This window comes from Alnus glutinosa, chromosome 1 (assembly GCF_958979055.1).
Source record: "Alnus glutinosa chromosome 1, dhAlnGlut1.1, whole genome shotgun sequence".
Classification (NCBI taxonomy): Eukaryota; Viridiplantae; Streptophyta; class Magnoliopsida; order Fagales; family Betulaceae; genus Alnus; species Alnus glutinosa.
The window spans coordinates 20,907,654-20,931,376 of record NC_084886.1 but is presented as its reverse complement, the minus strand read 5'-3'; the positions used below and the strand labels follow the sequence as shown (position 1 = coordinate 20,931,376).

Genomic DNA, 23,723 nt, shown 5'->3' with positions numbered 1-23,723 from the left:
ATAAATGTTGAAGAATTTTGACTTGATTCTTATAAAGGTGACAGGTGAATTTTTGACATTTCAAACATGAGCATGAATTCTTCTTAAAGAGGGATTGATGCATACTTACTCACCTCAGATATTGAAACAGATCAGGCAGAAGTTCCAGTGAAAAACCCAGAATGATGTTGTGGTGTAAACAACTGTCATAGGTGTAGGCTCTGCCTTCAACATTCTTGACAATTATTGATCAGGGATGATACTAATGTAGAGATTGATAACGCAATGCACAGGTGTGGTGTTGATACTGATGGTTACTCTTGGAACATTTTGTTTGTTGAATCAGCTACAAGATTGAAGAAACAACATGGATAAATGTTGACTTGATTCTTATAAGGTGATGGGAAATTTTTGACATTTCAAACATGAGCATGAATTCTTCATGAAGTGGGATTGATGCATACTTACCTCAGATGTTGAAAAAGAACGGGCTAAGAAGTTCCAGTGAAAAACCAGGAATGATGTTGTGGTGTTGACAAATTTTCCCAGAATTCCGAAAATTGGTTTCTTAAATTCTAAGTTTTTCATTCTTGATTACTTTGGTGGCATCAAGGTGGCATTGGAAGAAATTTGTCCCTGAAAGACATTTTGCAAATAAAAAGATTGACCTACATGGTAAAACTTGTCAAAAACATGGAACTGTTTAAAACAAATGCTCTACAGGTTGTATGTCGAGTGGTCCTTTGCTCAATTTTTTTGAGTGAGAGGGGGGTTTTGTGATTTTCTAGCCTAATTGATTCTGGTTTCAAAGTTTTTTTTTGTTTCTCATCTTTTTCTTCGAGTGTTTTTGATATCATCATCAAAACATTTCCCCATGCCAGCCTGTTTCCACCTGAGCCAAGCATAGGTATCAGAATTAAATGCTCTACGTAAGATAGAAGTTAAATCTAGTGATTGTTTGCATCACCTTAGGAATTTTATTTAAGTGCCACCTTAAGAAAGTTTTGTTAGCATTAGAATACCGCATCTCTAAAAGGTACGAAGTTTGTCTTATATATGACCCATCAATCTTGAGCATAAGTGGATCCTACCAATTTGTGAATATAAATATTTCTTTATTATTAATGTTCTTGGTATTATTCCTTTCTAGGGATTTTGAAATTATAGCATATTGGACTACCATTTTTGGGTGAGATACTAATTTCTATCTTCCTTTTACACGCATCGATTCTGAGAGTTAATGCCTGTCTTATGGATGAAGACAGCTAAAACATGCATGAGTTCCAGCTCTATGTGGGAAGAACATTTTACCTGTGAAGTTGTCACTTGTTCTTTTAGTGTAGGACGTGGTTACTGGATTATGAATGGAAGAACTAAATGAGCATCAGCCAGCACACTGCTGCAATTGCTGATTGCGTTATAATTTTTTTTTGGGAAACTGTATTGCTTTGAAAATTTGGAGGTCGGTTCTTTTGTATTTAATACGGTGTCGTTCGAGAGAGCGGAACACTAGGAGTTTTGAAGATTGCGAGAATGGATTGTTAGAGATGAAGAAGATGATGTTACAATCCCTTTATACATGGAGAGTAGCATGAAATAGTTTGCTTGTTTCTAATGATATTCTCTTATAAAAAAGGAAAAAAGAAAAAGAATTCTTTTGTTTTTTTTTCAGTATATGCAAGACTTGTACTAACCCCCCCACACACACAAACGAAGAAAGGCTTGTACTTAAATGTTTGCCTTTTAAAATAGGTGAGGACTATGCGTACTAGGGATCACTTTGAAATGAGAGAGTACAATATTGATGTGCTCGAAGATCAAGAAGATTCATCTTTTCGTGCAGAAGGGAGGCCATATCCCATATACCCTTCAAAAGGAGGCTTAAATCCAAACTTTCTTAGAGACTTAATTGCAAGGTTGGCACCTCCTACCTTTTCATGGTTCTAATGTATCACAACCAGACCCTTTGGCGGGGTCTACTACTTTGGTATCTAATTTTCCCCCTTTTTCAGATATATGATGCTATTAGGCTATGAAACTAGCACTTCATGGTCTCTTACCTTCTTGTTCATGATGTTTTATCCTTTCTTTTCTTATTGGGGTTGGTTGCTTATGATGCAAAATTCTTTGAACTTTCCTTTTCTTGTTATGTCCACTCTTTTATAAATACCTGTGTGAAGCTATCTTAGTTTGAAGAGTTCTGTATCTGCATTGAAAAGTGACTGTTTTGTTTGCTGTGTTAATGGAATATTAATTCCTTTGCTGTTATGTGTTTTCATTAGACACTCTTATACTGGATAACTTGGTTTTGTGAAGAAAACTTGTTTAGGGTATTGGTTTTCATCTTTTTCTGATTGTTAGGATGGTGATGGGAACTTGCTTTCTTTCAGACAATTTCAATGGAAGGTTGCTTCTTTTGGAATGTTAGGAAGAAGTTTCTCTCAAGCCTAGGGGAACAATTTCATGATTATTTACTCTTTTTTTTTTTTTTTTTTTTTTTTTTTTTTTTTTTTTTTTTTTTAATAAAAAAGAAAGGTTCTCTTGAAAGTGATTTTAATCAGCAAACTTTGGAAATTTTAGGTAAAAATGAGGAACCTTTCGAGGCCTTTGAAGAGGCAGTAACCTCCTTTGAGGTGTAATTTAACCAAGTTATTGGTTAGCTGATCTTTTTAATATTAGTATTGGTTGGAGATCCCAATTTGGTGATGCAATATATTCATACAACCGAAAAATCTTGGTAGGTTTAATTGGATGCTTGACCTCAATTTAGTTATTTAGCTGTAATCGTATTCCTTGTTTATTCAATGGGAGCTAATTTTTTTGTCATTGTTTTCTTAAAGAATAGAGTTGGTTGGTTTTCTGTTTGTAAGCATGCCTTTCCACCAATATATAAAATAATTATTTTGATTTTTTCCAGAGCCTTACAGGCCTTGCCTGTTAATATTGATCCTATACCAAAAGATGTGACTCAGGACTTCGGACTGTTAAGTCTTCATGATGTAAGTGTCTTTACTCCTAATTATTTCATCGATGCAGGCTTATTATTCATAAGTGACATAGTGATCATTCACATGTTTGATTACACATAATAGAAAGTATCTGTTTGTTGCCTCTGCTTTCAATTCTGAGATTAACATAATAAGATTGTGGCAAAACATAATTTAATCTTGTTGGAAATCATTTTTTTCAGTATTTCTTCTCCAAGAATGATTACGGATTAGGGTAAAATGCATCTTCACCGTGTGTGATGCAATTCTATTGACACCGTGAGTTTTCAATTTTTCACATCATCTCCTGTGTAGTATCCAATTGTTCTAATCAACTACTTCCTATTCAACTTCCACATCGAGGTATTCTCCTGTATTGCATAAAGAATTTGTAGAAGGGCATCAAGAGAATGGACCTACCAATCCTGTATTTGGGAAACAAACCTCAAACTTCCAAGAACTCCCTTCTGTCAACCCCATACAATCTTCTACTATTTCTTCTTTATGCATGGATACAGGAAAAAAAAATCTGGGAAAGGAAATTTCAGTGGACACTGGGCACTAGATACCCAACCAAAATAGAACCATACTCCTATCACCCACGTTGAATGTTGAGAAAGAATTGGCAAATTAATAAAACCTAGCAGTCTAATTTTCCCTCTTCCCTATTCCCTATTCCAGTGGGAGTGGCTAATTGTTTGGAAAAACTTCAGAGGGATTTCCTTTGGGGAGGTATTGGAGATGAGTTTAAATTCCACTTGGTTAATTAGTCTATGATTTGTTCATCGAAGATTTTGGAGCGCCGGGGGGGGGGGGGTGGGGGGGGGGGGGGGGGGTGGGGGGGGGTGTTTAGGAGTTAAATATGATTCAGTTTAATAGAGCTTTGTTGGGTAAATGGCTATGGCGGTTTGCTATGGAAATGGATGCTCTTTGGAGAAAGGTGGTAGATATTAAATATGGGAGTATGAGTGGTGGTTGGTGTTCAAAGGAGGTTGGGGGTTCTTTTGGAGTGGGAGTATGGAAATGTATTAGGAGGGGTTGGGATGCTTTTGCAGCTCATGTGAGATATGAGGTCGAAGATGGTTCTCGAATCTTGTTTTGGTATGATGTGTGGTGTGGGGATCTACCTTTAAAGCTTATTTTTCTAGAACTGTTACTATTGTGTATGGTAAGGATATATGGGTGAAGGAGAATATGCAGAGACAAATTGGTAACATTCTATGGAATATTTTGTTTACTCGACCTGTACATGATTGGGAGGTGGAAGTGGTCTCTAGATTTTTTGAGATGTTGTATTCTCTTAAAGTAAGGTATGAAGGAGAGAATAAAATTTGAATTTGTTGGATTCCATCGCGAAGGAAATCATTTGAAGTGAAGTCTTACTATAAGGTATTATCTAGTCCTATATAGTCTTCTTTTCCTTGGAAGAGTATTTGAAAAGTTAAAGTTCCTCCGAGAGTGGCTTTCTTTGTGTAGACGACGACTTTAGGGAAAATTCAAACTTTAGATAATTTACGCAAGATGAATATTATTGGGATGGAGTGGTGCTATATGTGTAAGACCTGTGAATAGTCCATTGATCATTTGTTCATACATTGTATGGTTGCTACAAAATTGTGGAGTACGATATTACAACTGTTTGGTGTTGTGTGGGTAATGCCGCGATCGGTGAAAGAGATCTTCGGGAGTTTGAGGGGGCAAAGGGGCAACCGGTTGTTGGTGCCGCTTTGGAGAATGACTCCGTTATGTTTGATGTGGTGTCTATGGAAAGAACGGAATGCACGCAGTTTTGAAGTGAGACTGGTTCGATTAACTTGAAGAAGTTGGTGTACAAACCTTGTTTATGTGGAGAGTGACGATACAGTCTATGTCTGGGTGTTCTTATTCTGATTTTTTAGATATGTGTTCTTCTTTCTCTTTGGATTAGGGGTATCATGTATACATCCTGCGTACTTTGGGTTGCGCCCCTCTGTGCTTTTTTTGAAATATACTTTACTTATTGATTTTTTTTTTCCGTCTATGGGGGAACTACTCCAACCCTTAAGAAAAGTTGCAATTTCTTCCCTATTGGCTTCAACTAGAAAAAGACATATCAGGCTGAGTTTTGTCATAAATAATCCTATTGAACCATAAGGGTTCTACATAGAGCAATGTATATTACTAAATCAATATTTAAATGCTTCTAAGTAAGACCTGTGCACATTTTCTTTAAATTTCATTCCACTATTCAAATATCAGGTCAAGGTTTCTCATTAATAATCATATTGCAGCCTAGGGATCCTAAATTATGAGCAATTGATATAATGTATCAATATTTAAATGCTTTTTTGTGGAACTTGTATACAATATGTGCTTTAAGTTTCATTCAACTATTCAAGTGCTGAACCAGTTCTTATTTCTGAATCATTTTTTGATTGGTCATAGGTTAGCAGTTTTAAAACGATGTAATAGGGATATATGTGATGTGTTGGTGTTGGTGTTGACTTTGTTATCAGTGTGCATGTTTTCAGCGGAGAGCTGAATAATATCTTTTTTCAACAATGTAGGCATATATTGGGATTCACCAGCCGAAGAATATAAATGAGGCTGATTTGGCACGCAAAAGGCTTATATTTGATGAGTTCTTTTACCTGCAGGTGAACTTGATTCGCAATACATTGCTAATTTAGCACTGGTAGTGTTTATACTTTGCTGTTATGCTCTGTTCACATATAGACTCAAACTAATGAAATTGTTGTTCTCTTTCAGCTGGGACGCTTGTACCAAATGCTTGAAGGTCTTGGTACAAAAATAGAGAAAGATGGGTTGCTCGACAGGTATAGAAAACCTGAATTAAACGCTATTTATATGGAAGAATGGTCCAGTCTCACCAAGAAGTTTTTGAAGGCTCTTCCGTATTCCCTTACTTCTAGTCAGCTAAGCGCTGTTTCAGAAATTATTTGGGATCTAAAGCGGCAAATCCCTATGAACCGGCTGTTGCAGGTTTTTCATTTTGCATTAAAATTGCTGCTCGTCATTTTCCAATTATCTGCAGCCTGTTTCTAATTGTTTTCGGGCTCATATATTTCTTTAAACATGTATAAATGCAGTTCAAATTGTTGTGATGTCTAGATCTTGAACTAAATTTACTTACCCAACTCAACGACCTTCTTCCTCATGTCATTGGAGTTAGTTTGCTTGCCACATATATCAATATATGCCCACCATGTCATGACTGATATTGAGTTGGTGGCATCTATTTGGTTAAAATATTAAGCAAGAATTTGTGTCTCTCCTCTCCTTTTAAATAAAGCTATAAAAAGGAGATATGCTTTAATTTATTAGTCTATCTAGTGATGCATGAAATCCTCTGCTTCCCTTTTCATTATCTTGATTTGGATTATGTTCATCCATCTAGGTAATCTTCTCCTAGTTGTTTCATCCCCTCAAATCAGTGCCTATATATATATCCTACATGCCCAACTTACCTGCACATTTTATTGACTAGGATAGTATCTTGTCTAGTTATTGGTGTTTCCTTTCTTCATTCACCTGATTTTCTAGTAGCCCTGTAAGCTTTTGAGGTAGGTATGCATATTACTGCCTTTTTTTTTTTTTGATAAGTAAAATTTTATAGAAAAGCGTAAGGCGTCCCTACGTACACAGGAAGTATACACAAGAGAGCCAAAGCTGACCCGAAAAAAACAGAACAAAAACCCACAGAAAGCCCCCACGACAAAACCTAGAAACTTGAATAACACCCAAAAGACAACCCCACAAAAGAACCCAAGCAACGCACCCAAAAAAACCAAGAAAAACCTAGAAACTGAAGAATCACCAGCGAACAACCCACAAGTAGGGCTGTGCAGGAACCGATCAAACTGCACCAACCCGGCCAATACGACCCTCCCCGCCCCGCGATCAAGCAAACCCGCGTGTTTTGAGTTGGATTCCGTTTTTGTTTTATTAAAACTGTGCGGTGCGGTGCGGTTCACGGGTTTGGATTTTGAAAAATCCCGGGGACCTGCCCCGCCCTGCTCCGCACCGCATGAATATTAAAAAAAAAAAAACCTAACCTGAACTTAACCTAGCGCCGCCCCCCCCAATTCTTTTCTTTTCTTTTTTCAGTCTTCTTCTCTTCTATCTTCCAGAGACTTCGATCGCCCTAACCCTAGCACCGCACAGTCTTCTTCTCTTCTGCCTTCCAAAGTCTTCTTCTTTTCTGTCTTCTTCTCTTCATTTCTCTTCTCTAGTTCTCTTTGTTAAACCTAGTGCCGCACGATGCCACGATGTCCATAATCAAGATGCAGGGAGAAAATCCCCCCGCGCTTCATCTTCTTCGTTTTCCCCTAGGTAACCCACAGACTTGGGCATTCCGGTGAGTTGCGAAGCTTAGGGGTGGGCACGAGCCGCACGATGGTGATTAAGCTGAGTTTTTAAAAAAAATTGTTCGTTTTTATTTGGTTTAGTGTTTGGATGCTATGAAAATCGTCAATTTGTTTGTTATTTCTCTATGATTTGTTTGGTATCTGAGAAAATTTGGCTTTGGTTTCTCATGATTCAAGATCTAGGTATTGAATATGCCCCGCCCTGCACAACCCGCACCTCCCGCCCCGCATCACCCCGCCTCTTATCACCCTGCACCGCACGGACTCTCCCTTATTTGTGCGGCTCACGGGTGCAAAAGTGGCCACCCGCAGGGGTGCAGGGCGGGGGCAAAAAGGGCGGAAACCTGCCCCGCCCCGCCCCGTGCACACCCCTACCCACAAGAATCCCCAAAGCATACAACCCTACGACCTAATGGCCTTGACTTTCCTACACCTCGAAGAAGCTTTAATGTCACCGTAATTGACGGAACTTTGTAGATTCTGAAGCTCGCTCTTACTTTCGTGTTTCTTACGCTCTATCATCTTGCCCCATATGTCAATGAGCCTCTGTCTCTGTTCCTCAGTCACCCCCGGATACATCTCAGAGATACTCTCCCAAAGCTCTGCCTCCTTCTCCCAATTCTGGTCGCAAACAAAAGGCGGATCCTTCACCTCTGAAGGCTCTGAAACCTTCTTCAAAGGGAGCTCCCTCTCCGGCATCAACTTCTCAGCCGAAGAGATCTTGCCCAATTCAGTCGTTCCAGCGGATAACGGAGGGGCAACACCAGACTCTGGTACCCGACTAGGAGCCTCTAAACCTTTAGAAAACTTCTTCTCTTCTACTGGAACCGCAGGTGTTTGCGCAGACTTCTTCTTTTCTATTGGTGTCGCAGGGGCTTGAGAGGACAAGGAGGAGGAAGGATCCAACCCAGACCCGACCAGCAAGGTGACAGAACCCGGAGGAGCGAACCCAGAACTTCTAGGTAGTGGGTCAGCAGCAAACCCAAGACCATCGGAAGAATCAGACCCAGCAATAGTCACCGGAGGACTCGCCGGAAACGCAGGGGCAACTAGAATCACCGGAGGTACCACTTCCGGAACCAGCAAAGGGGGGGAGGTGAAAGGAACGGGCGGCTTAACAGGGGCCGCCTAAGCAACCAAAACACCAACACTTGAGCTACTAGGTTGAGGAGCCGGAGCCGGAGCCGGAAGAGAATCCAGAACCACCGACGCCGGAGAAAGGGGAGAAACCCGGGGCTCCTGCAAGCTACTTAACCCAATCCCGGAAGAAGACAAGGCCATAACCAACCCAGAACCTGCCGGCGACGAGAACTCCGGCCAAGAAGAGCGCCCAAAAACGGTCGTCGACACCGAACCCGCAAACTCAGAGGTATCCGATTGGAGTGAGGCTCTGAGTTTGGGTTTATTCAATAATCGACCCAAACGGACCCTTCTACGCTTGGGGCCCCATCCTGACCCAACAGAACGGCCCAGAAATTTCCAGACAGTCTGGCCCAAAGCCAAATTTAAACTGACAAGAATCCGGATCCACTCATGCAGATTCAAATTCAAACTAGAAGAGTATACGCCTTGTGCAGAGTGAGAATCGAGAGTCTTCTTCTTACCCAGCGGACGGACACTCAAGCCTTTATCCAACGGATCAAACGGCAATCCTCGTGAAATGGATTTATCCGTTAGTTCCGTGCGGATTCTCCTCCAGCTCAAAGCAGTTGACCGCCACACGCCCATTGTCGACCACCCTACAACACGACACCGGCAACAAGTCCAACCCACGCAGATCGACATCCGTACCCCGTAATCTAGAAGCAAACCCATGTTTGACGTGGGGGACAGCATCCCCCCAAACCACAGCCGCATAGGAAGGATGAGACCCACCCAACCGATTGGACGAGCCACACAAACAAACCGAAGGAAACGCCTCAAAGTCTGGCAGTCGGTCCTTAGGACCTAGGAAGGAGATCATCTTCCGCAGCTCACCCGCAACCCGAGCCCAGCCCCCACCTTCACGGCCTTCAGGGAGCCAGATAGCCCCTTTCCGACCCCCTTCAGCGAAAACAACCACCTCTAAGTAGCGGCCGGACTTATTCTCACCCCCACGAACCATCAAAACATTCACGTCCTCCCTGAAGTACTTGACAAGATCCCTCACAGAAGCATTCAAGGCCTCTTCGATGGTAGCCAATAGCCAAGCAGAAGCTTGGAAACCCAAGAATAAAAACCCGCAGAACCCCTTTCTCCTCTCCTCCAAACGCAAGTTTGCTGCTTCAGACTTAGCCGAAAAGGAGAAACGCTTAGCTTCCACGGAGAAGCACCGCTCCATTCTAGCAAACCGAAGACTCAAACGTCCATCGCCGGAGGAGAGTGCCACCCAAACTCAAAACCCACCAGCCGAAGACCCAAAAAATTAAGAAGAAATACTATCGGTGAAAAGTGCAAGGGGATTACTGCCTTTTTAAAAGAACAAATTCTCTCTCCTCTGGTTCTCTATTAACAGAGATAAATTTTTTGGTGAAGTGCATGGCACATGCAACTGAGCGCATAAAACAATGAATAGGCTTTTAATCTGATAATATGTTTTGTGACTTCTTTTCAGGGTGATGTTGGATGTGGGAAAACTGTGGTAGCTTTCTTGGCATGTATGGAGGTTATTGGCTCTGGATATCAGGTTAGTCACTGCAAAATTTTATTATTATTATTATTATTATTATTATTATTATTATTTTTTTTTTTTTGTACTTATGACAGTTTGCATTTATCATACTATTTGGTTTCTGTGGATTTAATTTGTTGTTTCTTCATTGATTTGGAATCTTAGTCCATTAATAGATATAATCTGTGATACATAACTGTCATTGTAAATACTTTGTGTTACATGTAGGCAGCTTTCATGGTTCCGACTGAGTTGCTTGCTATCCAGCATTATCAGCACTTGCTTAATTTGCTAGAGAATATGGAAGAGGTTGTGCGCAAACCTTCAGTTGCTTTACTCACTGGTTCTACCCCATCAAAACAATCGCGGATCATTCGTGAGGCATGTGTAATCTTTCTTTCTTTCTTTCTCTCTCTCTTTTTTTTTTTTTTTCTTTTTTTTTTTTTTTTTTTTTTTTTTGGAGATTTCTATCATTGAGACTGTGGGTTGGCAGGGTCTTCAAACTGGAAATATCTCATTGGTTATTGGGACCCACAGTCTAATAGCTGAAAATGTGGAGTTCTTTGCTTTACGTATCGCAGTGGTGGACGAGCAACATCGCTTTGGTGTGATACAAAGAGGAAGGTTTAACAGTAAGGTGGTTTACTTTCATTGAATTTCTATTATATCTTTTCTGGAAAGCACTGAATTATATATAAGTTGTGATTTAACATTTGCCAGAACATTGTGCAGTTCCAAATATTTTGATTTCAATCCATTATCTGATTGTGGGGATAGTACTCCACGCTTAACCTATCATTATGCACAGTGACTAATGTCTTTTCCATGCTACTAAAATTCTGGATGTCTCCAACTGATAAAAGTGCATCTTTTGTTTGCCTTTTCAATTCTATCCTTACGCAAGAGAGATTAATATCTTAGCCATACTACTGCTGTTCTGGATTTAAATTTTTTAAAGGGCATCAGTAGCATATATTTAAGTTTTTATATATGTTTGTAGTTTTCTCAAAATTTGAAAGGAGATTACTTTGTCCTCTAAATCTTTTGCCAATCGCAGTTCCTTATTTTACTTTAATTATTATTATGTTCTATTGCTTTTTTCTTTTTTTCTTTTTTCTTTTTTTTTTTTCTTTTTTTTTTTTTTTTTTTTTTGTGTGTGTGTGTGTGCGTGTCATTCTACCTGCTGATTCAAATTTTTGCTTGGTGGTAGGGGCATGAAATAATTTTTTTTTTTGGTAAGTAAACGAATTTCATTAGAACGCAAAAGGGCGCAATCCAAGTATATTTGAAGTATAAAAAAAAATACATCAATCAAGAAAAAGATAAAAGATAATGAAATTCAAGAGCACTGGTAATAGGAAAACAATTATAGGCAGTCGTCTAGTGGTAAAGAGTTTTGAAGAAAAAACTCTTGAATTCCATCACCGTCCTCACAATCTTCAAAATTCCGATGTTGTGTTCTCGTCAAATTCACCACATTAAGCAAGACATTATTATCTCCCACACTGCTTTACTATGACGTCTACTAAACTATCCTCTTTAACAAGACGAGATCCACCACTCGTTGAGGCATGACCTGTTGTATCCCAAAAAGACCGAAAAAAGAGTTTCATCAGCGGTTTTCTAACTTTTCTTACATATGCAACACCAATCCCACTATGATATACCACTTAAATTAGCCATAATGAGGATTTTCCCTTAAGTGGCCGTTTAAGCAAAGAAAAACACTTTCAAAGGAGCCTTATTCTGCCAAATACTTCTCCATGGAAAGAAAGTGCTATCATGAGGGAGTAAAGTATTATAGAATGATTTGACTTCAAACATCCCTCTCTTGGAAGGGGCCCAACAGAGCTTGTTTTTACCTCCCTGACTTAGTCTGATGGAGAACAACAGGTTAAAGAATGAAGTAAAGAAATCCACCTCCCAGTCATGCGCCACCCTGATAAAATTAACGTTTCACTGAAGGGAGTTATTAGAAAATTGTAAATGATCTGCCACAAACCATTTTTAAAACAAGCAATATTGAATAACTTCGGAAAAGCTACCTTTAGAGTTTGATCCCTACAGCAAACATCATTATGGTAGAGACCAGATTTTGATGGGTGATGAGGAGTGGGTGGTCAAAAGAGGTTCGGGCTAGCCCTAGGGCCGGTCTTTTTGGATGGCCTTCAGAACTTGGTCTAATAAATTTGTTGAAGGGTTGGGGTTTAAAGTAGGAGAGGAAAGGTGAGGGGCATATATCTCTTTGGAGGGAGTTGAATCTATTATGTATCAGTCATCAGTTATAGCCACTTGTTTTATTTTTATTTTTTTTGCGCCCGTGTGTGTTCTTTTTCTTCTTCTTCTCTCTCTCTCTCTCTCTCTCTCTCTCTCTTTCTTTTCTCCAGCTTGAGCTGCTTGTATTAACCAATCTACCTCTTGTGTTTTGCATTGATTGAAAGTTCTTAGATCTTCCAGGGAAACAAAAAAGAAAAAGAAAAATCTTACAAATAGTTCTTTTGTGTCATTGATATTATTTTCATCTAAAACCTGATGTTTCTAGAAGCATTTCTCTTTTTTTTCATAGAAGCTTATGGTCTTTGGACCAAATGGCATCTCCTCCCTCCATGAATAAGGGGTAGAGCTTGAGTTAATGGGGCCCACATGGGCTGTGACTTGTATTTACTTGTAAGAAAAATATTGTTGATAGAAACCTCGCCAAGATTTCAATCAATAAGACATCTGTCAGATGAGTTTTGAAGGTGTGTTCCTATTGATCCAAGAAAAAGCTGCCATTCTTTTTTTCCCCTAGAATCTTGGTTGGCTATGCTTTTATTGACATTTTGTAACACCCTTGTCCCACATTGGGAAGATGAGGAATAGCCCACATAGAGTGAGTGGTTTATAAATATAGTCATGAGTGTTAAGTCCCACATTGCTTAATTACTAGGTGGAATTGGACTTTATAAGAGATTTTAGGGGTGATAGTGCAGATGTAGCTAGCGTTTTTTCTTGATTCGTTACAGATTTGGCCTCATCAACCATTTTTAATTCATGCTTAAGGTGTTTCTTGAATTTTTAATCTACATTTTTACTTCGATATATTTTTTTTTTCTCCCCTGGCATTGATACTCTTGTCATAGAAACTTATGGCTTGTTTATGTTCTATTCATGTCTAAGTTGAGGTGACTGAGAAAGCTACTCCCTGCAGTTATATTATACCTCTTTAAGTTCAAGAATGGAAGCGGGTACGGATGGGTCCTCAAAAGGTGATGTACATATGGCACCTCATGTTCTTGGCATGTCAGCCACTCCTATCCCAAGAACACTTGCTCTGGCTTTATATGGGGATATGTCCCTTACCCAAGTACGTAAACGGTTTCCTTTTCCATGATCCCATCCCTTGTTGAATTGCAGTTCTTAAATTAGTTAATGTGTAATTTGAACAATCTGTCAGCATAGAGTTTTATTATTTTTTAATGTTATGAAATATATGTTGTGGACTAGGCTGTATAGCTTTTGATTATATTAAAATGTGCTTGGTCATTGTGTCATGAATAGGATGTTTTTGAGAACTTAGTGGAGCATTTAGAGTATGTTTGTTAATATGTTTTGGAGGATGTTTTTTGTTTGAAAAAGTGTAATTATGTGACATTAATAGAACACTCAAACACCCTTGCTGTACAGTATTTCAATCGTGCTCATCTCAGTGAGCTTGTATTGATATTTATAGCTTTTACACTATATTAGGTTAACTACAACTCTAACTCTTTACATTGAAGTCTATCTCTATCTTATACATTTGAATATCTATCTTTATCTCTCTATCTCTGCATGCTGTTTACATTGAAGTCTATCTTATCTCTCTATCACTAGAGTGCCGTATAGGATGATTATCCCTAGACTCACGTATAGGATGAGTGTCAATAAGATGACGGTGTTTTCTTTTAGCGCATTCTTGTTGATGCGTGTGAGGGCACGAAATGCGATGAATATTGCCAATAGATTAAAAATAAGTATGGAGGTTGTGATATTCGCCACCCCAATCTATTTGGAACACTTTTAATCTTTTTGAATTAAGTAAGCATTCTACCTTGAAATTTTAGAAAAGTAGGCATAACATCATATTTAGATTGGATGGGAAAGACCCATATAAAATGACTGAAAGCATCAATGAATGACACATAATAACGATTACCATTGATAGAAAGAGTTGGAGAAGGACCCCATACTTCTGAATAAATTAAATCTAAAGTGTTACATATGCTGGAAGTAGAAATTGAAAATGGCGATTGATGTCCTTTGGCCTGAGGGCAGGCAGTGCAAGAAGTTGATGCCTTGTTGGGGATGACTGGAAGATGAAACTGAAATAGGACTCTGTGAATTATGCAAAGAGCAGGATGACCTAAGCGCTTGTGCCAATGAGTGGTGGAGGTTCGCTCACCTACAAGGGCTTATTTATTGAGGAAGAACTAGACGAAGGATGGAGTTGGTAGAGCCCATCCTTAATTTGGCCTTGATTGAAGGTGATCCAGGTTTAACAATCCCTAATCACAAAATAAGAGGAATGAAATTCAAAAAATACTGAATTATCAAGAGCAAACTTACGAACTAAGAGAAGATTTTTGCAAATTAAAGGAACACGAAGGAGTTGTTTAAGGAGAAATTGAGGACGGGTAAGAGTTAGGGAAGCAGAACCAATGTGAGTTATTGGTAAACATGTTCCATCTCCTACATGGATCTAGTTCTGTCCATGATAGTCCTCAGTTGATAGGTTGAGATGCTGGAACTCACTAGTAACGTGGTGAGTCGCCTCGGTATCGAGGTACTAGTTGTCCTCAGTTGGCAGCACATGAGAAGAGTAATAGGCCTGTGGATTGTGCTGAGAATCACCTATAGAATAAGATTCTTTGCCTTTGGTAACAGCAGGGGGCAGTGTGGCCTAACTTGCCACAAAACTGACATGTGGGCTGTGAGGAGGAAGCAGCATCATTGGAGAAATAGGAGCCACGCCCGCAATTGTTGGAGGAAGAGCCACGACCACGATAATAATGTCATCCACCATAGGAGGAAGATGATCCACGGCCATGGTAGCCTCGGCCTCGAGGCATTGGAGACCGAGAATAATTATTTGCAATAGGTTGAGCAAGATCAATGGCCGGAAGTTGCTGCTCAATGCGCATCTCATGGGTAAGGAGATGTCCATACAGCTCATCAAAGGATAGAGGGTCCACACGGGTTGTTACAGATGTAACAAATGGATCAAATTCAGATCCAAGGCCTTTGAGAAGAAAGGAGACACTCTCAAAGTCGTTGAGAGGCTGGCTAGCAGCTGTCAAGGTGTCACTCAAAGTCTTAATAGTCTAGAAATACTCAGTGATAGAGTTATTTCCCTTCTTGACCGTGGCTAGTTAGAAGTAGATCTGCATGACACGAGCCCAAGCTTGAGAAGCAAACATCCTGACCAAAGTGGTCCATAAAGAAGTGGCTGTAACACATCCTACAACATGAACAACATACGGCTCAGTGAGCGTGGAAATGAGGACGCTGAAGATCATTTGATCCCTTTGACACCATGCAAGGTAATCCGAATTGACCATGGTGGTGGGAGCACCAGCATATGTACTGGTATTTGGAACAATTTGGGCAAGGGGCTGAGATGAACCATCTGGGAACCCGAATGCATCTTGACCTCTGATGTAGGCTAGGATCTGCGTTCTCCATGCCATAAAATTCCCTTTGGAGAGCTTTATATTCAGGTTGTGGTTCATGTTTGGGACAGTAAATACAATAGACTAGGAAGTGTTTGGGTGGGGTAGGGAAGACATGGAAGCCACAGAGGCTACGAAAGAGATAGATTTGGATTCAGAGTCAGACATAGATCAAGACGTTGGTCTATATGCTGGTTCTCATACCATAATAGAACACTCAAACATCCTTGTTGTACAGTATTTCAACCGTGCTCATCTCAGTGAGCTTGTATTGATATTTATAGCTTTTACACTATGTTAGGTTACTACAACTCTAACTCTTTACATTGAAGTCTGTCTCTATCTTATACATTTGAATATCTATCTTTATCTCTCTATCTTTGCATGCTGTTTACATTGAAGTCTATCTTATCTCTCTATCACTAGAGTGTCGTATAGGATGATTGTCCCTAGACTCACGTACAGGATGTGAGTCTTTAGGAGATAAGTCATGTGTGTTAATAGGCATAAAGGTGAAAACTGTTTTTTGAGAAGTCTTTTCTGGTGTGGTCCACATCTAAGAAAATGTTTTCTATGAAGTACACTTGCTTATTTTGAAAAACCCAAACAGATGTAAAGTGCTACTTGTAAAAAACTCAAAAAAATTAAAAAAGAAAAGAAAAAAAGAAAAAGAAAAAGAAAGGTAGGGGTGGCTGTGGGGCCACCCCAACAAGCACATGGGTGGCCGCGCAACCAACCCTGACCACATCGGGTTGCCCAACTAGATTGGTGTGGCTGTGAGGGCATCCCTCCACTTAGGGTGGCCTCCCTAATCTTCTTTTATTTATTTATTATTTTTAACTTTTTAAATAATAAGTTTGTTTTTACCTCTACAAAAGTTTTGACTATAGTTTTGTCATATTATTCTTGCAACTAGAGAAGAAGACATATAAGTGTTTTGAGTAGTATTTTAAGTTGTTCGTTAATGTATTTGTCTTAAGAATAGAAATCATATTTTTTTTTAAAACAAACTAGGCCTTAATTGGAAAAGGATATCTGAGATAGTCTTGAGTGCTCTTTTTTATTTATTTATTTTTTGGAGTCATTTATAAGGGATGTTGGACATATGATGTTTTCTTGAACTAAAATTGTTAGAATATCTAGGATATTTTCCATATTAGCCATGATATTTTTTCTTATAGGTATTTACCATAGTTGTTTGTTACCTTTTCTTGCCTACCTGACCTACCACATTTTCCCCATAGTAAATAGACCATCTAACACAATTGTATAATCAAGTCATTCAATAAAGATGTAGTTCTATTGGGCTCTTTCTTAGTGGTGGACATAGGCCTCTAAGGCTGAAGCACCCAAAATTTTTGTGTTCTTTATTTTTCTTGTTTCTGCTATTCCCTTTTTACATTTTATTATAAAATTCAACACAAATTCCATCAAGATATGGGTTCGAAAATTGGAAAGTATTGTGTTATTCATTTTCTTAATAAAATTGGCTTTACAGTCCTCTGAGTTTTTACAGTTTGTTATTTAACTTATCATTTCCTGCTAACTGTGATTTGTTGGTTTATTTGTAACAGATAACTGACTTACCTCCTGGAAGAATACCAGTTGAAACGTTCATTATTGAAGGAAATGGTGATGGCTTTGAGAATGTCTACAAGGTAAGTGTTTTGTGCTGTAAACAGTCCAAACTTCTCTGTAATATTGGTTCTCACCTTTTTCTAGTTCTCAAATTAAAGCTTGATTATTGATTTTTGAAACATGGTAAAGCTATCACTGCAAACAAGAAGTTCCTTGAAATTGGATTTAAAATGTACTCATTGAGGGAATATAAGTGAAATATCAGCTTTAGTTCAAACAAAAATGAGTCGCTTGAGAAATAAAAGACTTGTTTTTATCTTATATTTTTAGAATTAAACTGCAAGATGTGTAAAGAAGAATAAGTAAAATAGGATTCAGTTTTATCAATTTTATGAGGCATTCTATTTCCTTTTTATTTTAAATATATTTCAAAAAATATTTAAGAGGTTCCCCCAGTTATTACGGAGTTGCTGACTTCTCTCTCTCACTCTCTCATTCTCCTTTTATCATTGAAAGGCTTGAAAGAAGCTCACTAGTTTGACCTTACCATAGAAGAGATTAAACCAATCATAGGATGCTCACATCACCAAGTGCCCACCTGTCAACAATTTGCTATTTCGTTCATCATTAAATTGCTCTTATACCAAGCATAAATCATTGTAAAAGGGACTCTAAGGTTTATCAAACAAGGAGATAAAGAAGAGTTGAACAAGGAGAGTCAGAGAAGCATTGGCATTGGACCTTAAAAGTTTATATGGACAAATATGGTCAACGAAGCTGTGAAAATTCAAAGATGAGATATGTAAGTTCAAATGATGATAGACTAAAACATCCCTTTGAGATATGCAAGTTATAAGAGCACTCCCACCAGATTCCTAACCATTTTCCCTATATTTAGGAAACAAAACTACTTTTTGCTTCCGTATAAAAAAACACACCACAATAGATTCCCTTACCTTTCCTTATATCAATTAAATATTATTTTTTACTCTTATTTTATTCTTTTTCTCTCTTCTCTATATCTATTAAATATACTTTTTTTATATTAAAATAATACATAGGGAATGAATAGTAGACATGTATATATAGGGAATTACTGTTCATTCACAACCCCCTCATCTAAATATAGGGCATCTGCTGTGAGAGGTTTTTTGATGTTTTTCATGAAATTTTCCCTAAATATAGGGAAGGGAACCAATATAGAGTAACTGCTGGTAGTGCTCTAATGACATTGATTTTTTAGACATGGACATGAGTGTTGCTCTCTACATGTGTATGGACTGTTGATCACATCTCTGGAAAGTCTAGCATTGGATACTTTTTTTTTTTTTGGTCTTGTAATGTATTTCTACGTATGTGTAGGATTTTGTAGGTTAATTGTTCTTTAATGAAGGTTGGTTTTCAATGGATGCTCATTTACCTAGAGTAGCAGTTATACTTTGGTTAATTACTTTTTTTGTTTTGCATGTAACAGATGATGCTGGATGAGTTAGAAATAGGAGGGAAAGTGTATCTTGTGTATCCAGTTATTGAACAATCCGAACAGCTGCCCCAGCTTCGTGCTGCTTCTTCAGATCTTGAAGGTATATCTCGTAGGTTTCAGGGATACAGCTGTGGGTTGTTACATGGAAAAATGAAGAGTGATGAGAAAGAAGAAGCATTGAAGCGGTTTAGATCTGGAGAAACACATATACTACTTTCCACACAAGTAATCGAGATTGGTGTTGATGTTCCAGATGCTTCTATGATGGTTGTTATGAATGCTGAGAGGTTTGGAATAGCTCAGCTTCACCAACTTAGAGGACGAGTTGGACGTGGACAGAGGAAATCTAAGTGTTTATTATTGGCATCTACTGCCAGTAGCCTAAACCGATTGAAGGTGCTAGAGAAATCATCAGATGGTTTTTACTTGGCAAATGTGGACCTCCTTTTACGTGGACCTGGTGACTTGCTTGGTAAAAAACAGTCAGGTCACCTTCCAGAGTTTCCTATTGCGCGATTGGAAATGGATGGGAATATTTTGCAAGAAGCACATCTTGCTGCACTGGTAAACATTACTTCTGTAATCCCCTTTTGTTTTTATTTTTCTTTCCCTAGAAATAATCGAATATCATAATTATGCTTACTACCTCTTGATAGCCCTGTTCTTTCTTTTCTTCTCTTTCTTTTATTTATTTATTTATTTTTGAAATTAATAAATTCGTTTTCCAACAGAAATAACTCAAGTTTGCTATCTTAATTATGCTTACGACTTTCTGAAGGGGTTTTGGAGGAAATGGGTAAGCAAGATTCAAGGTATTAGATGTACAGGTTGGAAAGAGTGATTTGGATTTCAAAAGATTGAATGTTAAAGGCAAAGAGTGGCTGGAAACAGAACTCTAGGTCCCAGGATTTTCTCTGGCAACAATTATTTGGGGGGAATTAGGATTGTTTGGATTAGGGTTGTGGTGGAAAGGCCTGAAAAATATGCAGGCTAGGGTCTAATTATGGAGTAATAAGATGCGTATGTTTTAGAGTACAAACCAAGCGAGAAAAGGAGGATGATTCAGAGCTTTGAACATTCACGTGGAACTTGTAGAAGATCTGCTTTTGTTCGGTTGGAGGCTAATAGAAGGTGCATTGTGCTAGGACTTTTATCCAAAAGATTTTATGTTGTATTGGGATGATAATTTGAAAATTTTGTAGAATTTTCAAAATAATTATTAGGTGATTAAAGCAGATGTGATGGGGGAGTTCCATGATTTTCATGCCAAAAGTAAGTTTGAAAAAAGACTTAATGCCACTTTCATTGCTCTCCACTGTGAGGTTGCTAGTGCCCTATGATGGTGTATCATTTTCAATCGTATTGGGCTGTATTGGATTATACCTAGATGAGTGGTAGACTTTTCTGCTTGTTGGAGAGGGTTATATGGCAGTCCTCAGAGGCCAGCAGTGTGGAAGATGGTGCCGTCTTGGGAAATAAATGATAGAAGTTTGGAAGACCATTAGAAGACGGTGATGGAAATAACGTTTTTCTTCTCAAATACTCTTTACCTCTGGACAACTAATTTAGACTTTTCTAATGTGCATGATTTTCAAGCTTTTCTTTATCTTTTTCCCTTTCTAGCTATGTGTTGGGTTGTGCCTTTTACCATTTTTAATGAAATTTCGATTACTTACTAAAAAATTAAAAATTAAGAAAATATATATTATAGCAGTTACAGTGATGGTTTATTAGAGAGTTGGTAATGATGGTGGTATAGTGTCATAATGTAGATGATAGTGATGATGATAGTAAAGGTGGTGGTGATGGCAATGGTGGGTGGTGGAGTTGTGGTGGTAATGGCAGTGGTCGTAGGCGGTGGCAACAGTTAGTTGTTGTGGTAGTGACAGAAACAGACACATAATGGGGATGGGAAGAGTAATAGTAGTGATACAAAAACAATAAAGAGGGTTGTTCGATGTTAGATCCTTTTATAATGTCCTTGTTTGCAAGGATGACCCCCCCTTCCCGTGGAAGAGTATTTGGCGGAATAGGGTTCCTTTGAGAGTTGCTTTTTTTTGCTTGGTTAGTCGCATTAGGAAAGATTCTTACCATGGATAACCTTAGGAAGCAACATGTCATTGTGGTTGATTGGTGTTGTATATGTAAGATGGATGGGGATTCTATGTATCTTCTTCTCCATTGTGAGGTTGCTTATGCCTTATTGAATGCTATCTTCAGTCGTGTTAGGCTGACTTGGGTTATGCCTAGTTGAGTAGTAGACTTGCTTGTTGGAAGGGGTTATTTGGTAGCACTCAAAGTCCAACTGTGTGGAAGATGGTGCCTTGCCTTTTGTAGTGTCTTTGGAAGGAAAAAAATGATAGAAGTTTTAAGGATCGCAAGTCTTTTTTCTTCAATACTCTTTACTTTTGGACAACTGCGTTTGTCTTTCCTAATGTGCTTAGTTTTCATGATTTTCTTTTTTTTTTTTCTTTTTTTTTTTCCTTCTAGTTAAGTGTTTCTCTTGTATACATTGCTTTCGCTTTTTAATGATATTTCGATTACTGGTTGGTTTCATATTTCACCTGTCGCTGAAATATATCATATGTATTGTTGTTCACGAAGTTCCTAGTGCTGTCTTGGGGAGCAGTACAGTATGACTCTTGAGCCATCTTAGAGAAATAAGACAAGGTGCCACCTGATGAAATTCCACTAATTTCTTACCTATGTGGTGGCCATCGAGTGAAGGGGACAATGGTCCAATTTCCGGGGCATATAAAGTTGATTAGCTTGTATATTCCATTTTCAATTTTACATGAAACTGGTGTTTTGGGGTTTCCTTTTTCAGCTGTTTGAGGTTTCGTTTACTTGCTCACTTCAGAAATTGGCCTAGTCTTTCTGGATAAGCTTTCATGCAGATTCATAGTGATAGTTCTGTCTTTTTTCTTTGAAGAGCCATGCTGCTGGCAAATGATGTGATGTAATTAATAAAGTGTGTATAATTGGAATCTGTTTCACTTTGTAAATCCATGTGTAACATAAGCTTTGGTTTGTTCAATGCAGAAAATTTTAGGTGCTTCTCATGATTTGGAGCAATTCATGGCACTCAAATCAGAGCTTAGTATGAGACAGCCCCTTTGTCTTCTGGGTGATTGACTTGTAAAAATCTTGAAATTTGTCTGTCCCATGCTCAACATGTGTCAGGGTATGTTGGTCTTAAGATTATCATTGCTTTTGTAGACGTATTTTTTATCATATGGTTTTGTGGTTGCTGTTTCCGTGTAAAGCATTAGTGGTAGTGCTAGTCCTGACTCCACCTGTGCCGTACTAATTTATTTGATTATTTTTTTTTTTGATTTTTAAAACAATCTGGACTGATGATCTCTGTGTGAGTACTCTTATTAGTGATGTTTAGAACATTGCAAGCAACCGCTCACTGCTAAATTCAGTTCGGAATCAAACATGAGGTAGTCTGACTCAACCTGTTCTGATAATTAATTGTGTACTGGACCACTGGTTAAAGGTTTTCAACCACGACGCCAGCATGACTATAAGAACTTTAACTGAAATCAATACATTTGTTAAGTATCTATTAAATAATTAGATTTACTTTCTTTCTATTCGCCATAGTTTTGGGGATAAGTAATTATTTTAAATAGTATCATAGCAAAATGTCCTGAGTTCGAACCTTAACTTTACTATTTATCTAAATTTCGGTTAAACATTCCACGTGTTGAGCCTTACTTATTAAAAAGAAGTTTGAGCCATACGTAAGGGAGAGTGTTAAAGTGTTGATTAAATGATCAAATTTACCTTTTTATATAAATTTAAACTTTTGAAATAAGTGATAATTTAATATGGTACCAAAGTCAAAGGTCTTAAGTTTAAACTATAACTCTTTAATTATCGTAAAAGTTCATACGTTATCTCTTAGAAGCATTTATCTTATTGATTCTCTTACTTCTCAAAGTGCATGTAAGTAAGAGTAATTGTCAATTAAAGCAAAAGAAATAGGAATAATTGTCTCAAAGTTTTTGAGTCTTGTCTATGTGATAAGGACCCGATTGAGTTTCTAATTTTGGTTATCAGAGCCCTAAGTTTTGCTCAAGTAACAAATGGTTCCTCGGTTTAGGCAATTATGCCTTTTTCTTTTCTTTTTGGTTTTTACCAAACAAAAAAAAAAAAAAAAAGCGTGGTGGAAATAGGGGTGCACAGAATATCTGATTGTCGCCTACCGATCGCCTATTGACCTTTGGTTACAAGCGGCAAAATTTTTATTTTGTCGGTTAATTGAACCTAATTATGATCACTTGTTTTGCCCAAAAACATGTCCAATAAACATTTGTATAGCTAAAAAAATATCCATTTTGGCCCCACAAACAATCCATTTTTTTGGCATATAAAAATAGGTTTGGCTCAATATAAAAAGCCCATTACTAACCGACTTAATCGACTGACATTTAACTGACTTAATTAATTAACTTTTTTCGGTTCGGTGGTAAAAATATTCTTATTGTCACCGATTTAACTGATACCCAGCTAATTTTCTTGAATCAAAACCACGGGGGTGAGAGGAAAAAGGGATCAAAATGTCCCATCAATAAAGTGAGGGCTTTCTGGACCTTCCTCATCCCCTTTTCATAGCTGGCTTAATTAACCGACTTTGTTCGATTCGATGGTGAAAATATTCTTATTATCACCAGTTTAACTGATACCCAGCTAATTTTCTTGAACCAAAACCATAGGTGTGAAAGGAAAAGGGGATCAAAATGTCCCATCAATAAAGTGAGGGTTTTCTGGACTTTCCTCATTCCCTTTCAATTCTTCATTTCCTCGAGAGGGAAATTAGGAGAGGAGGTACAACTAGGTTAGTAGGTAACTAATAAAATAAAAAATAATGCTAAGTTATTACACAGCTTTGTACAATTAAGTTAAATTTTATAAGCTTACTTCAGAATAAATGGTATCATGTCAATGGCCTAAGGGTCAAATGACATCTTCATTCGTATG

At 38.1% G+C, this 23,723-nt stretch overlaps 1 protein-coding gene across 4 annotated transcripts in view; it reads left to right on the top strand.

Moving 5' to 3' along the window:
- The window catches only part of LOC133876751 (ATP-dependent DNA helicase homolog RECG, chloroplastic), a 48,332-nt gene extending 26,240 nt beyond the window's left edge, over window positions 1-22,092 (top strand). For all 4 annotated transcript variants that reach the window (XM_062315010.1, XM_062315000.1, XM_062315016.1 and 1 more), the window contains 11 exons: window positions 1,732-1,895; window positions 2,897-2,978; window positions 5,513-5,602; window positions 5,715-5,948; window positions 9,927-9,998; window positions 10,212-10,364; window positions 10,477-10,620; window positions 13,174-13,329; window positions 17,248-17,331; window positions 18,726-19,298; window positions 21,777-22,092. In XM_062315010.1, the coding sequence (XP_062170994.1) occupies window positions 1,732-1,895; window positions 2,897-2,978; window positions 5,513-5,602; window positions 5,715-5,948; window positions 9,927-9,998; window positions 10,212-10,364; window positions 10,477-10,620; window positions 13,174-13,329; window positions 17,248-17,331; window positions 18,726-19,298; window positions 21,777-21,869 (1,845 nt within the window). In that variant the 3' untranslated portion in view covers window positions 21,870-22,092. The remainder of the gene's footprint in view (window positions 1-1,731; window positions 1,896-2,896; window positions 2,979-5,512; window positions 5,603-5,714; window positions 5,949-9,926; window positions 9,999-10,211; window positions 10,365-10,476; window positions 10,621-13,173; window positions 13,330-17,247; window positions 17,332-18,725; window positions 19,299-21,776) is intronic.
- The last annotated feature ends 1,631 nt before the right edge of the window (window positions 22,093-23,723 follow it).